The following is a 13,620-nucleotide window of genomic DNA, read 5'->3' on the forward strand; positions in this document are numbered from 1 at the left end:
TGGTTGTGGGGCTCGTTTTGTTTTCTTTTAATCAAAGGGTTATTTACCATTTTATTCACCAAAATCCCAAGTATTAAGAGTCTTCCATTGCCATAAACAAAAATATAACCCCATTAAAACTTTCCCAGCTGAGGAGACTCGTGGCATCACTACACCAATCCCAAGGCCAGATTTACAGCCACAGCATCCTTCAGGATTCTGCCAAGAGGAAACATGAGACAGCTCCCTTTGCAGTCGTGCACGGAGGAGAAAACACCAGGAACCTCCTTCACCCCACAAAGCCCTGCCAGGGCAAACAACCCAAACATTGCTCCCCACACAGATTTGAGCCTCCTCTACCCTGAACCAGCAGCCGGCTGCAAATCACGCTGGACTTTGGGCAACATGCTCTTTGTTTGGCCTGCCAGCATTTTCAAGTTAGCAGCCACTAAGAGCACAAAAGTTTGCATGTGCTTGGGTTTTTTTTCACCTCATGCATCTCTACATAGCCCAGGCCGGTACACTGAGACCTCCAGGCAAGCTGATGGCACGGCGAAGAGGAAGCTGCGCTCAGTGGAGCTGTTGCTGGCGTGCCCATTGTCCCACCACAGCACTGATTGCACACGCATGAGCTGAAAAGCATGAAGTGCCAAACGTGGCACGTCAGGCATATGTTGCTCGATGTCATCCAGCATTAAGCCAAGTGGAGGAGACAAAAGCAGCAAACCAGTGCTCCAGCCAAGGCTGCTGTATTCCAACAGTCATCAGAAGGAAATTCCCCATGGAGCAGAGGACGGCGTGGCAGGAGCTCACCTAGAGCAAGACTGAAATCTCTTGGGATATGATCTTGCTAAGCACTGTGTGTTCCCAGTACAGCCAGCGTCAGCGCAGGGTGTCTGCCCCTGCCAGTGTCAAACTCCCAGCAGGAGACACTCAAAGAGCTCAGTCACGCTCCTCTCCGTAAGGATTTGTCTTACTTGGTTGTTTAAGCGAGAACAGAATTAGGGCATCAGTTACGTACAAGGCAAAACAAAGAGGTGGAAACCCAGCGTGTTTACTGCGGGGGAAAAAAAAAGTGCAGCTGTTTTTGTGCTTTTTCCTTTAACTCCAGATGAGTTTTGCCAGACATCTCTGTTACCACAGACCAGCTCTGAGAGGAAACAGGTGCTTTAGGATTTCAGTGTGATCCCTCAAGCCCTTACTCTTTTGTCCACACTGTCTTTCACAGGCAATGCCAAAGGCAGCCTGGAAAACAAGGGTGGCACGAGGACTCCAAAACTCTTATTTTTGTAGTTTCACAGGCATTTCGTTATATCTAACAAATTCTGAAGGGCTGTCAAAATGAGGCAAGAGAATTTCCTGGATTTCTCCTCCTCTCCTGGCCCTGATTTCAGAGCCATTCAGTGATGCAAAAAAGAATCTAGTGTTTCCTAGTGTTTCAGCTCACAGGTGGACATGCTGAGAAGGCCCAGTATTATGGTTCCCTGAGGTATAAACCAAATAAAAACTGAAATACAATCACAAATGACACCTTACAGCTTTTTATAGCAGCATTTCAGGCTTCACATACAGTGACCTGACAATAATTAATGGCTGTATTGACACTATAACCTTCCAGTTACATAGGGGATCTCTGTGGAGGTTGCGAATTCACCACGCAGTGGACAGAAGCACCCACATGACAGCTTTCCTCAGAGACTCGCTCTTCATTGTGGTCTTTCTGGTGAAGATTATTGATTCAGACGCCTCGAGAGCACAGCTGAGGTTCTTCCAGGGCTGGGCTGGCTCTAGCAGCAGCCTAGTGACTGTCATATGATGTGAAACCTGTGCTCCTAACTCCCTCCTAGATCCCAGCTGACTCCATGAATAAGCGGCTCACATTTCCTCACCTTGTTGGTGTGTCCAGGGACTACAGTGGTCCTACACAGCCAGTGGACCTCAGGGCGGCAGCAGCCTGGGGAAAGTCTCCTACTCAGCCTGTCTGCGTTACACCCACCACTGCTTCGAGGTCCTAAATGGTTTGCTAGTTCCGGGGCAGAATGGGGTGAATTCACAGTTTGGACCTGGGGTAGCAACCAGGCTCGGGGACCCTCCCAAGCCCTGAGTACCCGAGGCAGAAAAGGCCACACGCTCAGCAGCAGTCACGGGCATTTAGCAGAGCTCGGCTCAGGGCAGGCAGGCTCCTCCTGGACCGGCTGCATCTGCAGCCAATCTGGTAAATCAGCACAGCGCTCCCTGAACTCGCATTATTAAGGCTTTTCCATTACTGAGAACATCACAGCTTCCACCGCCCCTGCGAGCAGGGAGAGGCTGTGCTGCAGGGGGGCTGCACATCGCAGCCTGCGCTTTCTTCCACGGGTCTCTCAGCAAATGAGCAACATCCTAATGTGGAAAGAGACATGAAGAATATATAAAGCAACTTTGTTAAATTAAAAAGGAAAAAAAAGGGCACTAAGTATGTCACACAGCTAAAGCACCAACTGCCAAGCACTGGGCACAGTGCAATCCCCAGGCGGGTAAGTAGAGCTTCACGTCTCCTACCACTGCCTGGTCTATTTTCTGTTCAGTGCTTGCAACTTCCATTAACGTTAATGAGTATGCATATGTGCCTGGAGGGTAAGAGTGCACACCCTCTGCGGCTTCAAAACTTGTTTATAAATCCCTCCAAAAATCACAGCGTGTTCATTGTTCTGCACAGAAAGCTATTACAACAGCCATACGAGCTGCTGCTTTCATTCCTGCCTCCCCCCCGCCACCGCCCTTATCTGAGGAACCAGAAAACAGACCTGAGAAGATGAAGGGCTGGAGAAGACGGTACGCCCAGGAAAGACACTCAGCTCTGGGAGCTGCGGTCTGAAAACCCACTGGCTGCAGGAAGGGGCAAGCTGAGACCTCAGCAACACCAAAGAAAACCAAACCCCCAAACACTGGAAAACCACCACTCCCAGCCCCACAAGCAAAGCCTTTGAAAACCTCTAAGCTATTAAATGCAGGAGATTACACTGAAATGTTTGCCACGTCCTTCCTGCTAGAGCACACATCAGCACCACGGGGCCAAACACCGCTGCCTCAGCAGATTAAGGTACATGCAGGAAAATAGATGCGTGTGGCTGAGCACCAGCCTGCTTAGACCTATACAGCTGCTGTGAACACTAGCTGCAGCTTCTCACGGGTCAAAACGTGGGGCTTCAAATACAGAGCAGGCTGGGGGAAAGAGGAAAAGGAGCTAAAAACCATACACTGCACAACCCGCAAGCGCTCGGGTCTCGCAGGCATCGAGTGGGCACATGGTGGGATCCTGTCTTCCATGCAGCCTTTCCCCTCCTCTCAGACCCACACCCTGGCACAGCATCGCAGCCCACGGCAACTCCAGGCCCCTTTAAGAGCATCTGCACGAGTTTCATGGTCGCTGCACGGGGCTCCGTCAGGCTTCGCTGCGGACTGCTTCTGTCCAGACCTGCCTAGCAGCAGGGTGATGCAGCAGCACCCATCTCTCAAAGATGGTTCCCTGACATCCTGCTACCTCAGCCCTGGGTTGTCATGCCTGGCAGGAGGCCAAGCAGACAAGCCCAGAAGCAGCAGCATCTCAACCTGCCCATTGCTCTACCCACCAGAACTCATCCAACAGTCCCATTAGACTCGTTAGGTGTGAACAGGCTCATTAGTGATACTTCTTCCGTTAGTGGGGACGGATGAGAAGATGGGGGGATGAGACCTGGCTACAGGGAAGGACACAACGTGGCTACTGCAGAAGATGCTGTCTCAAAGTTCAGTTAAACACATTATTCACTGAGGTAGGAAGTAACAGGAAACCAGCACCACCCAGCACCACTGAGAGGTGGCTGGGAGAGTAAAAAAAAGGAGTAAAGAAGAAGGTACACAAAAGTGTGGTAACAGAATTACGAAAGTGCCAAACCCCTTTAACCCGCGTTCTGTTTAACGAGAGCAGCGAAAGTTCAAGTTCCCAACGCAGCGTCACCAGTCTAGCTGACAGAAAGCGAGATTTATGAGCGGGACCGGCTGGCCTGCAACCCCAGCTACAGCTCCTGTAATTGCCTTTCTCCAGAGGAGCATTGTCCTTATGAGTTGCCCACCTTTAGAGATTGCAGAGCAGCTGCGAGAGGCTTCCACCGCAGGGGCTGAGAGAGCAGCGAGGAGGATTTCTCCTTCCGCACACCACCCTCAGGAGAGAAACACTACAGAGTGGGTTTGAGAGGTGGGGATCCCTCAAGCACCATGATCAGTAATGGCCACGTTCACGCATCAGACCTTCCCAGGAACACTTCCATGGGTGGTGGCAGGAGTAGGATGACGACCATGAACAGCATTTTGAAATTGCTGCTCTGGGTTTTAATTTGCATTTGTGTGCACGTTTGCATGTCCATGCAAGCACACACAACTGGCGTTTTCATTGCCCACAAACGTGTATGCCACGTCTACAGAAATGTCATTATATTACTCGTGTGCATATATTTACAGAGCAGACTCGTCATCCACATTACTGAAGAGAATTTTAACAAAAAGTTAACTTCTGAAATGGAATTCACCTATACCTCTTCAGTGAGGTTTGCACTGCAGGAGATCTGCAAACCTTCCCTGTGAGCACGCAGTGATTGGATCAAAAACCACCGCTTGAGGCTGGTCACATCTGCCAATGACACCGTTTTACTAATTCGTTTTCTCTAAGACTGAGCACTGAAGGCACATTGATTAAGCAAACCCCTGCATGTTCTCAATAAGGAGCCTTTCAGGATCAAGATTAGATATGCCTTCTACGCCAAAATGTTATTTAAAATCACCCTTTTCTGTTCATTTCTCACTTCCCATGTGTGATGCATGGGGCACAGCTCCATTCGTTTGCCGTTCCTACCAGAGTTTGAGAACTCTGCAGAAAGGACAACCCACTCTCTTAAACCCAACTTTCTAGAAATGTCTCACAGAGGAGAAATGCATTGGGTGGAAGACGACCAGTGGGTGCACAGAGAGGTGGCTGGGAGAGTAAAAAAAAGGAATAAAGAAGAAGGGACACAAAAGTGTGGTAACAGAATTACAAAAACATTTAAAAGCATAATATTTTTAAGAAGAACTTCTGAATAATTTAAGATCTCCTGCCTTTCGCCTTAGACCGAGAAGTTTGTGCCATCCAGCCTCTCTCCGTATTAAACAGAAGACTTGAAAGATTTTCTGAGGGGAGATTTTAGATCTGACACAAATCTGAATGTTTCTACGTAGGCTTTGGTCCAGTGAAATTGTGGTAAACTGCTTTTATTAGAGGCAGCTACTTAAGGCTTGGCTTTGTCGTGCTAGTGCAGTGAGGCTGAGGTAAGAGCACTTACCACTTGCTAGTGAAGTGAGCGCTGTAGAGGCCAAGCTGAGGAAGTGACAGTAACCGTCGTATGCAAAACAACTGCATAAATAAATATACAGGTTTGTTGAGAGTTTGTGTCCCACCTTGCAATCATAGACCTACGTGCCACCAGCTGAATTACATGATCCTTAGCATCTTTCTTATCACTTAGGACTTTTTAAAATCAGATTTGCTTAAAAGGGGTTGTAGCATGAACGTAACTATTGAGTATTTCTGGCTGCAACAACAAGGGAAAGGGATCTGCACCAAGAGCACAATATACTGCACGGGATGTCAAAGCTGACGTGTAACACAGCAGTGGGGAGACCAGCACTGATCAAAACCGTTTGTCCCCGAGGGCTCCTCCTCCCAGTTCACACTGTGAAGCAGAGTCATCCTGATCTCCCCAGCAGGGAGTACAGCTGGTCCTACTGCTCCACACAACGCTGTTCCAGCGTGGCAGAAAGGAAGGGGAAGATCCCTGCAGTGTGCGCTCATCTTTGCTGCTCAGAGCGAGGGAACTCGCCACATCCATTCACTTTCCTCTGAATGCTGCAGTGGCCGAAATGTGACTGGGAGGAACGGGTAGAGAGAACGTAGACTCTCATGCAAACAGCGGCTATGCAATACGTTATATCATCCTGGGTTCAGTTTTTACTGTCGGATGATAATTCCTTGCTATAGAGCTTCACACTGTATCTGTGTTAATAAATCCTGTCCTTCACTCCTTTGTTGAGGAGGATCCTTTCCAAAGCTGTGGTTCACCCACCACTAGTGATGTGGTGACTGGTCCCTGGCTGGCGCACAGGTAACATTGTCCTACATGCCCTCTGATAGCACCCCGTTTTCCCCTTCGTTTTGAATAAATTCACCTCGTTCCCCTGTATGTAACTGGCCATATAAGCAGTATGGTTCTGCAAGAAATGTCCAAATTACCCTCTGGTCCCAAATTTAGAGAAGCGTGGTGTAGGGTATCTGCACTGGCTGTTACACACGTGGGGAAACACATAGGTCATTCTAACTGCAGGATTATCAGCTGCGTAACTTTAACACTGGGTTATCAAACCTTTTTTCCCAAAGAATTACAGCATTTACCTTCAGTCCTGTCTGGTAGTTTCCCACTTTTACTTGTTGTTGTTCCGGTGTTGACTGTTTCAGATGAGGTGCTCAGTTTGGTGTTGGGGTCTCGCTTAGGTTTGGGGGGCGGCTGCTTACGAGAGCTGCTGCTTTCATCATCGGTTCCTCCGACAGAATGCAGAGACTGGGATCTCACAGTAAAGCCACTGGAGCAGGGATGGGGCAGTCTGTCCTGAGGAGCAGGCATTGTCATGAATCCCATGCGGAAATGCTTCCCCACGTAGCCTCCTTCATTGCCTCTCACCACTTCTCCACCTATGCTGTAAGAGAAAATACACATGTGAGTAAACAATTCACCTTTGCTGCCGTTGCACCTGGAACCAGAGTCTCAGCTCTGCCGGTGGCAAGCAGGACGTACTTTTGACTTTGGAAACCAGCAACACTCTTTTCTTTTCCTAAAACAAGATGACCCCTGCAGTAGTCTGGTTTTCACCATAAGCTGCCAGCAAGTGAAACACAGATATACCCCTATGCACGCACTCAAAATGTCACAAGAAGAAATTAAGAGAAGTTTTTGTTCAGGTTTCACAGCATTGTGACTGGAACTCATCTCTAGAACAAATTCCAAACGTTGGAATTCAAAACTCAGTTTTCAGGAAAACAAGAGGCTCTGAGCAGGGCAAAGAATATTGCTTCAGAAATGTGACATCACGTGCCAATCCACACTCGTCTTTGCCTACAGACACCCCTGCACCTCGTGAAACAAGGCTCTTGGGGTCCAATCAAACATTTCCCCTCAGGTTAAAGAACGGTGAGATAAAGAAATGCTCTAAAAATTATTTGGACACAGGAAACTGAACATTAACATCTCATCAAATCCACGTGAAGCTGCAACATGAGCAGCATCAGATTAAGACACAGGCGTAGAAGATGAAAAGGCTGTGGGACACCAGGAAGACAATAGCCTCCAACTACTCAGAAAGCCAGGTGCAGGAGAAGGACAGCTCAGCTGAGCGAAGTGCTGCCATACCCAGAACTGGGCTGTACGCTGCTCCTCGGTAAGTTCTCTGTGATGCTGCCTTGGGCCGGTGCAGTTTATTTGGTGCTGGAACACGTTTCCTTCTTTAAGAGACAAGAACGTTTCTCAGCGGTTCATGTGACGAGCAAGTCAAGGTCACTCTGTTCCCTGACACTGTCCCCCTCTCCGCTGTAGGTAATACATGAGCAGGATCTAATTGTCCTAAAAGCATCAGATTGGCAGCGTGCAATGACAACTTTGTGCCGGATAATGCAGAACCTTCGGTCACTTACTACTGTCCTTGCGTTTTTATTTGATTTCCACCAGTGGAGAGGCTTACCTTCCAAATCAGTAACAACCAAGCAGGTATCACTGGACACGTGCCGCGCTCTGGCGGCACTGATAGCCACCCGCACGCCCACACACACGCCCACACGCACACGTGCACACACGCATGCCACATGCATGCACACACTGCTCTATGTTCATAACCAAGTGACTACCGAATCCTAACTGGCATCAGTTCCAGAGGGATTTGCAGCCAGAAAGATCAAAAGGTAGAACTCATCAATTTGAAGATTAATAAAAAAACCTGTAGCTAATTTAAATGATTAACTATGCCTCTACTAATCTTTCATAAATTGTTCGGAAACTAATTTAATCCTCTGACACCGGACTGCAGAAAGGTTCTGTCACATCACTTAAAGACAATTAGTATCCAAACATGCTGAAGCATGCAGGCTTCCTTCCTTAACTCCATTGGACAAATCACGTCTAGCAAACAAAATTTCAACTTGCCATGTCCCCTACATTTAAACTGTCATTAGATGTCACTATGTAAATTAGGGCATTTACTTACTGCCACGTGGAGGTGTTTAAAGCACACCCTGTTCTGGGTGGACCTGCACAAACTCCACTGAGGTGACAGGTTTCACCCTTTCCCTGAGAATACACAGAACTGGGTTTCTGCAGAGTATGGGGTTTTTGCCAGATGACTGCATCTTGTACTCCAGAAACAAAAACTTTCAAAACATGAGTCCGCTGTCTAAATGCACTATCTCATTAAACAATTAAATCTCCCTTCCTGTAATTTTTTCACTCTTTGCTGAATTCCTTTCAACATGACTGATGAAAACCTGTCTCGCCAGCTTCCTACACTTGCTCCAAAATGAAAAGCCTCAGCCAGGTCAGAGAGAGGTGGCAGGTACAGATGGGAACAGACCTTGGTGTTCACAACAGCTGAAGGAGATCTGGTCTCGCTTTTCTATATCCTCTGCTCAGCTACCAGACAAAACCAGTGAGACACCACATTCCTCTTTCCACCACGGTTAAAAGAGAGCCCTTTTCTCTTGGAGCATAGGAGCCAACCTCCAGCTGATGGTTACGCATGGTGAACCCCAGGCTGAAGAAAAGCAGCCTCTACTTCTTGGTCCTGATCCTGGTCATCAAGCAGGACCACTGAAGACTCAAGTTTGTTACTTAGCAGGTAGCGATAATGGCTTCGTTCAGACTTGTGCAACACACAGTGCTGCCGATGCTCCCTCCCGACAGCTGGCAGAATCAGAGGATTTATTTACATACTCCTACTTGCCGCTGCAGGGCAAGAAAGGTTTATAGGCACAACTACAGAGACAGTGAGGGAAAAAACTGTGTGGCTCTCAGTCCATTATTTCTGACAGGAAAGAGCCTGTGCTCCTCATTGTACCGATAATGAGGTCTATCTCGTTTCAAAACTGTATTATGTGAGTTGCTGCGAGTATTACACAGTTTATTAATATATATGGAAATACGGATTTGGATTATTCCTCTGGGAAGTTTCAATTTGAACTTGGCCAGGTTCAACCGCTTCTCTGACAAAGAATTATGTACAGCGTTCAAATAACTGTCAAAAACACAAGACGTTTGTCGACAGAGAGACACGACTTACATAATAAAAAAATTAATCATACGATCACCCACATTACTCACTTGGAGCAAGGCTGACTTTGCGCTGAAAACACACTTTCATTTCCAAGCTACGAGCAGGAGCTCCAGCTGATGGAGCTGAGGAGCCCTGTCACACCTCCAGCAGCAGTTCTAGCTGTCAGCTGCGGTGTCTGAGGTCAGAGCCAGGCCAGCATAAACCCATGCTGACCTTGCTGTGCCTGCCTGGACACGAGCTGTCGTCGCTGCAGCCCTGGGCACATCACAGCTCAGGTCACTGTGCCCCGCCTCCTTCACTCTGTAGTTACTAGAGATAGACCAAACTCCCTGCTGAAGAGCTACAGGGAGGAAAGTCATCTATATTATTCATTTCATTACACATCACAAGAAGGCAATTGATGGAGGAGCATAAAAAATGAATGCAGAAAATACTCTAAATGGACAAAACATGGGCAAGGTAATTTCCATCTTGCTTTGCCATGAGGCACAACGTTCCGACAGACTATTTGCAAGTTGTTAGGGTAGAGAACTAAGAAAAAGGACTTCTCATTGCCCTGCTGAAAAATACATGGCAAAGGAAAAAGCACCCAGAGACTGCTTGCCTCAGTCGGTGTGGTCTTTTTAATTTGCATTGTCCCTACTTAGCATTGCAAATAACAGTCGTTAATTTACTGTGAAGGTTCATTACTGGGTCCAGGCAGAAATTGAATTAATTCCTGGAAAACAAATTAATAGTTGTGTGAAAACTTTGTTTTACTCAGTGCCACTGCTTTAACTATAAACAATGTGGAATATTAAATCCCTTGGTGCGGTTTTAAGGAGTAGGAGAATTCTTGGGAATATTGAAGTCCCATAGGTGGAATACCATAGAGCTACATTTTCTTCCCAGCCATCCATCTACCCTTGTTCTTGGTATTCATCCAGAAATTCTCTTATCAGTTCAGATGTACAATGGATTAGTTCCACGCCTGAGGCAGCACCAAGAACCACTTGGTAGTTCTTCTCATGTTGGTACGGTTTCTATTCTTCTTCCTGTGCTCCTTTACATGAGATTTTCTGACTTTTTATCCTCAGTTCAAAAGGGGACCTGCACCTGGTTACAAGACTTGGCCTCCTAAGCAGGAGGCAGGGGAACGTTCTCTGCTGGCGACACGGCAGCTCAGCAGGTCCTTTGCCACGTTGTTGCTTTGATGAACTCACCCCACTCTGGGACCACAGCGGGTCACCAACCTTCTCTGAGCGCTGAAACTCCGGACAACCAGAAGCAGCCATTTCAATAGCAGCTGCTTCCTCCGCTCGAGCTTGAGGAAGACTCTGTCCCAGAGACCGGTTTGTTAGCTGGCAGGAGCTGAGCTGCAGGCTCTGCAGATCTGGGGAGAACTATGAATTAAGGGCAAACAACGCACATGGACAGCCAGGCCCCTTCCCCTGGGGAGCTGCAGGCCCACGCAGTGCTACCCCCACGGCATGCAGCTAATCCACTGCCTGAGTCAGAGACTGAAAGAAAGAGAACCCACAAAAAATTAACTGCGATACTGTAGAAAGGTTTTTATAAGTCCATCATAAAAATGACTAATCATCAGCAAAAATAAAGGAATAAAAATACTTAAGGACTGTATATGAGCTGGCTTGGCTGAGCACCAGCTGCTCACCCCCCAGTGCATCTCCCTTTCCTGGTTAAGAGAAGAGCTCCTGTTATTTTAACCCTTTCCTTACTCTTGCAGCAGTGAACATCCAGCTCCTCTGCTCACAGTGAATGTTCTGAGTAGAAAGGGCTGAAGTGGCTTTGAAATGTCTATCCCTCATCAGAATAAATTATACACACTTACACTAAGGATGACACATTTTACTTTGTATCTGAGAAGCACTTTCAAGATTAGCATAAATTATATTTGTAAATTAGAGGTTGGATGCCAAAAAACAGAAGATACACTATTTTTATCCCCCTAAACATGATTTCAGCAGACCATGAAATGTAATACTGAAGAAAGAAGGGCAGGATCGCACTCATGGAGTCAGGAACTGCACGGTAAGTATGGCTTCACGCAAATCTACACCAGTTTTATACAGAAATTAAACATACAAATTACATATTACCCACTTATTTTTTTGTTCAGTCAAACTTCGTAGGTCCCACCTGTTATTCCCAAGGAATATACATACATGATTCTTCTTCTACATTATTTTTCTGAAAGACTCCAAAAGACTTGCGATGATCTTGTATGATTAACTGAGTCCCTGCTGAGCACCCAACAGTCAGCTGTGGATGATAAAAGCAAATAACTAAGCAAGCCTGGCCATAGCAGGTTTTCCGTAAGATGCCAGATAACCTGACTTCAAGCGATGATCCGCTATGCTCCACAGTCAACTACTTCTGGAATGCAAATGGTTGAAAATGCTAGTTGGGGCACTGAGGAAAAAAACCACCACAATCAACACAAACCCAATGCGATTTATAGGAAACATTGATAAATACAAACTAAAGATGGTATTTTACAGCAAATCTGACATAATCAGGACAGCTTGGGAAGGAGTAACTAAGGAGTAATGCCCTGACCTCCAGAGAGTTTAACGAGATGGTGTGCCAGGAGTTTGAACAGAAGTGCAGGTACCACTTCGTATTTCCCCAGCGTTCCTTCTGTCTCTGGCAGGTGCCTCTTAAACTAGGGACCGGCGATGAGTGTGTGGGGCTCAGCATCCACGACAGCCTGATGTTGCCCTGCTCAGAGGACCAACACGAGCTACTCCACCTGGGGCACAGGGTCTCCAGCCTGCTCCACATACGACTGGTTGCTAAATGGTGCATGTGGAAAGGTTTGTTCATTGTGAATCTGGGGACACATGGCAGGCAGAGTGAAAAGTGCTCTGCTTTCATACGACTACAGACTTTTTTAATTTTGCACGGGAGATGCACAGCTAAAAACCAGTAGAGGAGAGCTCGCGTGCTCAGAGTCACCTAGAATTAGACACCAGCCATGTGCCATGTTTAAACAGAGTGCAAATGCATGTTGGCGTTAATGGAGTGGGGATTTGCACCCTGTCAGCGCCGGGCGGAGCCGGAGAAAGGCTGTGTTTGTGTCACGCTCAGTGGGAAACCACGCGGCACAGACTCCACTCTGCTCAAGCAACTGCGGTTGAATAAATATTTCAATGAGATACGGGAATAAATTAACATACAAAATTACTTTGGCGCATTTTTTGCAATAAATGTTTCTTCAGTTTTGAGTTAAAGAGTTGTAATGGGAGGAAAAGCTGTACCAAGGAAAGCAGCCTTTTTGTGGATCAGATGCCAGGAGAAGTCTAAACCTGGACAAACAAATGGAATGTACCAACAGTCCGAGAAGGGTGATTTGTAAACTGAGGGGACTGTGCCTGCTGGGACATTACACCCTGTCCAACCCTTCCAGGCTCAGGCTCCTTTCAAATAGGCACTGTACAGACACTCCTCTGCGTCCCTCAAGCAAACACCACTTGACTTTCCTTTAAAAATCCAAGCTCAAATACAAAGAAATTAAGGTTCTAAATAAATGCTTCCTATGGCTCCAGCCCCAAAGCAAAAGGAGTTTCATCCTGGCCTGCAAGCAAACAGGAGAAACATTTCATTTGGAGGAAAACCCCTCACAAACATCTCTTCAGTGTGATCCACACCAAAACATACAGATCTGTTGTTCTTGTTCAACTAGTGACCTGAAACTCCAGTTATTCCCAGAATTCTTCTGATAGTTTTGTCATTCACAACTCAGTTCAAAATCTATTCCCTGGGCTCGTTTGTCTCCCTATTTTCTTTTACAGGTGCCATGTAAGTAGCTAGGAAATGCTACAGGCACCGCTTTTGCAGATATTCAGGGTCAGTTTGTCATTACTAAAATAGCCATTTAAACAGGACTAAATCCATTGGAATCTATGAGTTACATATTAAATTTAAGGGGAACACATGGTGTGAGGTCCCACTCAACAGCACGAGGCTTAGGAGGGTATTCTCCCCACTTACAATGTTCTTGTGTCCTAAACCCACAGGAAACAAAAAATTGACCTTACTGCAGCTGACTGTGCCCTAACACCTCCTTCCCTGGACATCTGTCAATCCAGTAAACAAACTATATGCAATGCTGTACATCAGGTCTCAATGTCAAAGCCTGGAGAGGCTCATTCACTAGGAGACGAAGTCACTTGGAAAAAATCTCTTTTTATCCACAAAGTGACCATTATTGCCACAACAGAATATTAATGTGCTTCACTCCTAAATTTAGAAATCCGCCTATGAAACAACTCTTTC

General features: G+C 46.8%; 1 protein-coding gene across 1 annotated transcript in view; it reads right to left on the bottom strand.

Annotated features, from left to right (window-relative positions):
• The window catches only part of NYAP2 (neuronal tyrosine-phosphorylated phosphoinositide-3-kinase adaptor 2), a 77,422-nt gene that overhangs the window by 30,798 nt on the left and 33,004 nt on the right, over positions 1 to 13,620 (bottom strand). Inside the window, exon 2 of the mRNA XM_010144042.1 lies at positions 6,422 to 6,723. Within this exon, the coding sequence (XP_010142344.1) occupies positions 6,422 to 6,723 (302 nt within the window). The remainder of the gene's footprint in view (positions 1 to 6,421; positions 6,724 to 13,620) is intronic.

The sequence above is a fragment of the Buceros rhinoceros genome, unplaced genomic scaffold, assembly GCF_000710305.1.
Source record: "Buceros rhinoceros silvestris isolate BGI_N320 unplaced genomic scaffold, ASM71030v1 scaffold9449, whole genome shotgun sequence".
Taxonomy (NCBI): Eukaryota; Metazoa; Chordata; class Aves; order Bucerotiformes; family Bucerotidae; genus Buceros; species Buceros rhinoceros.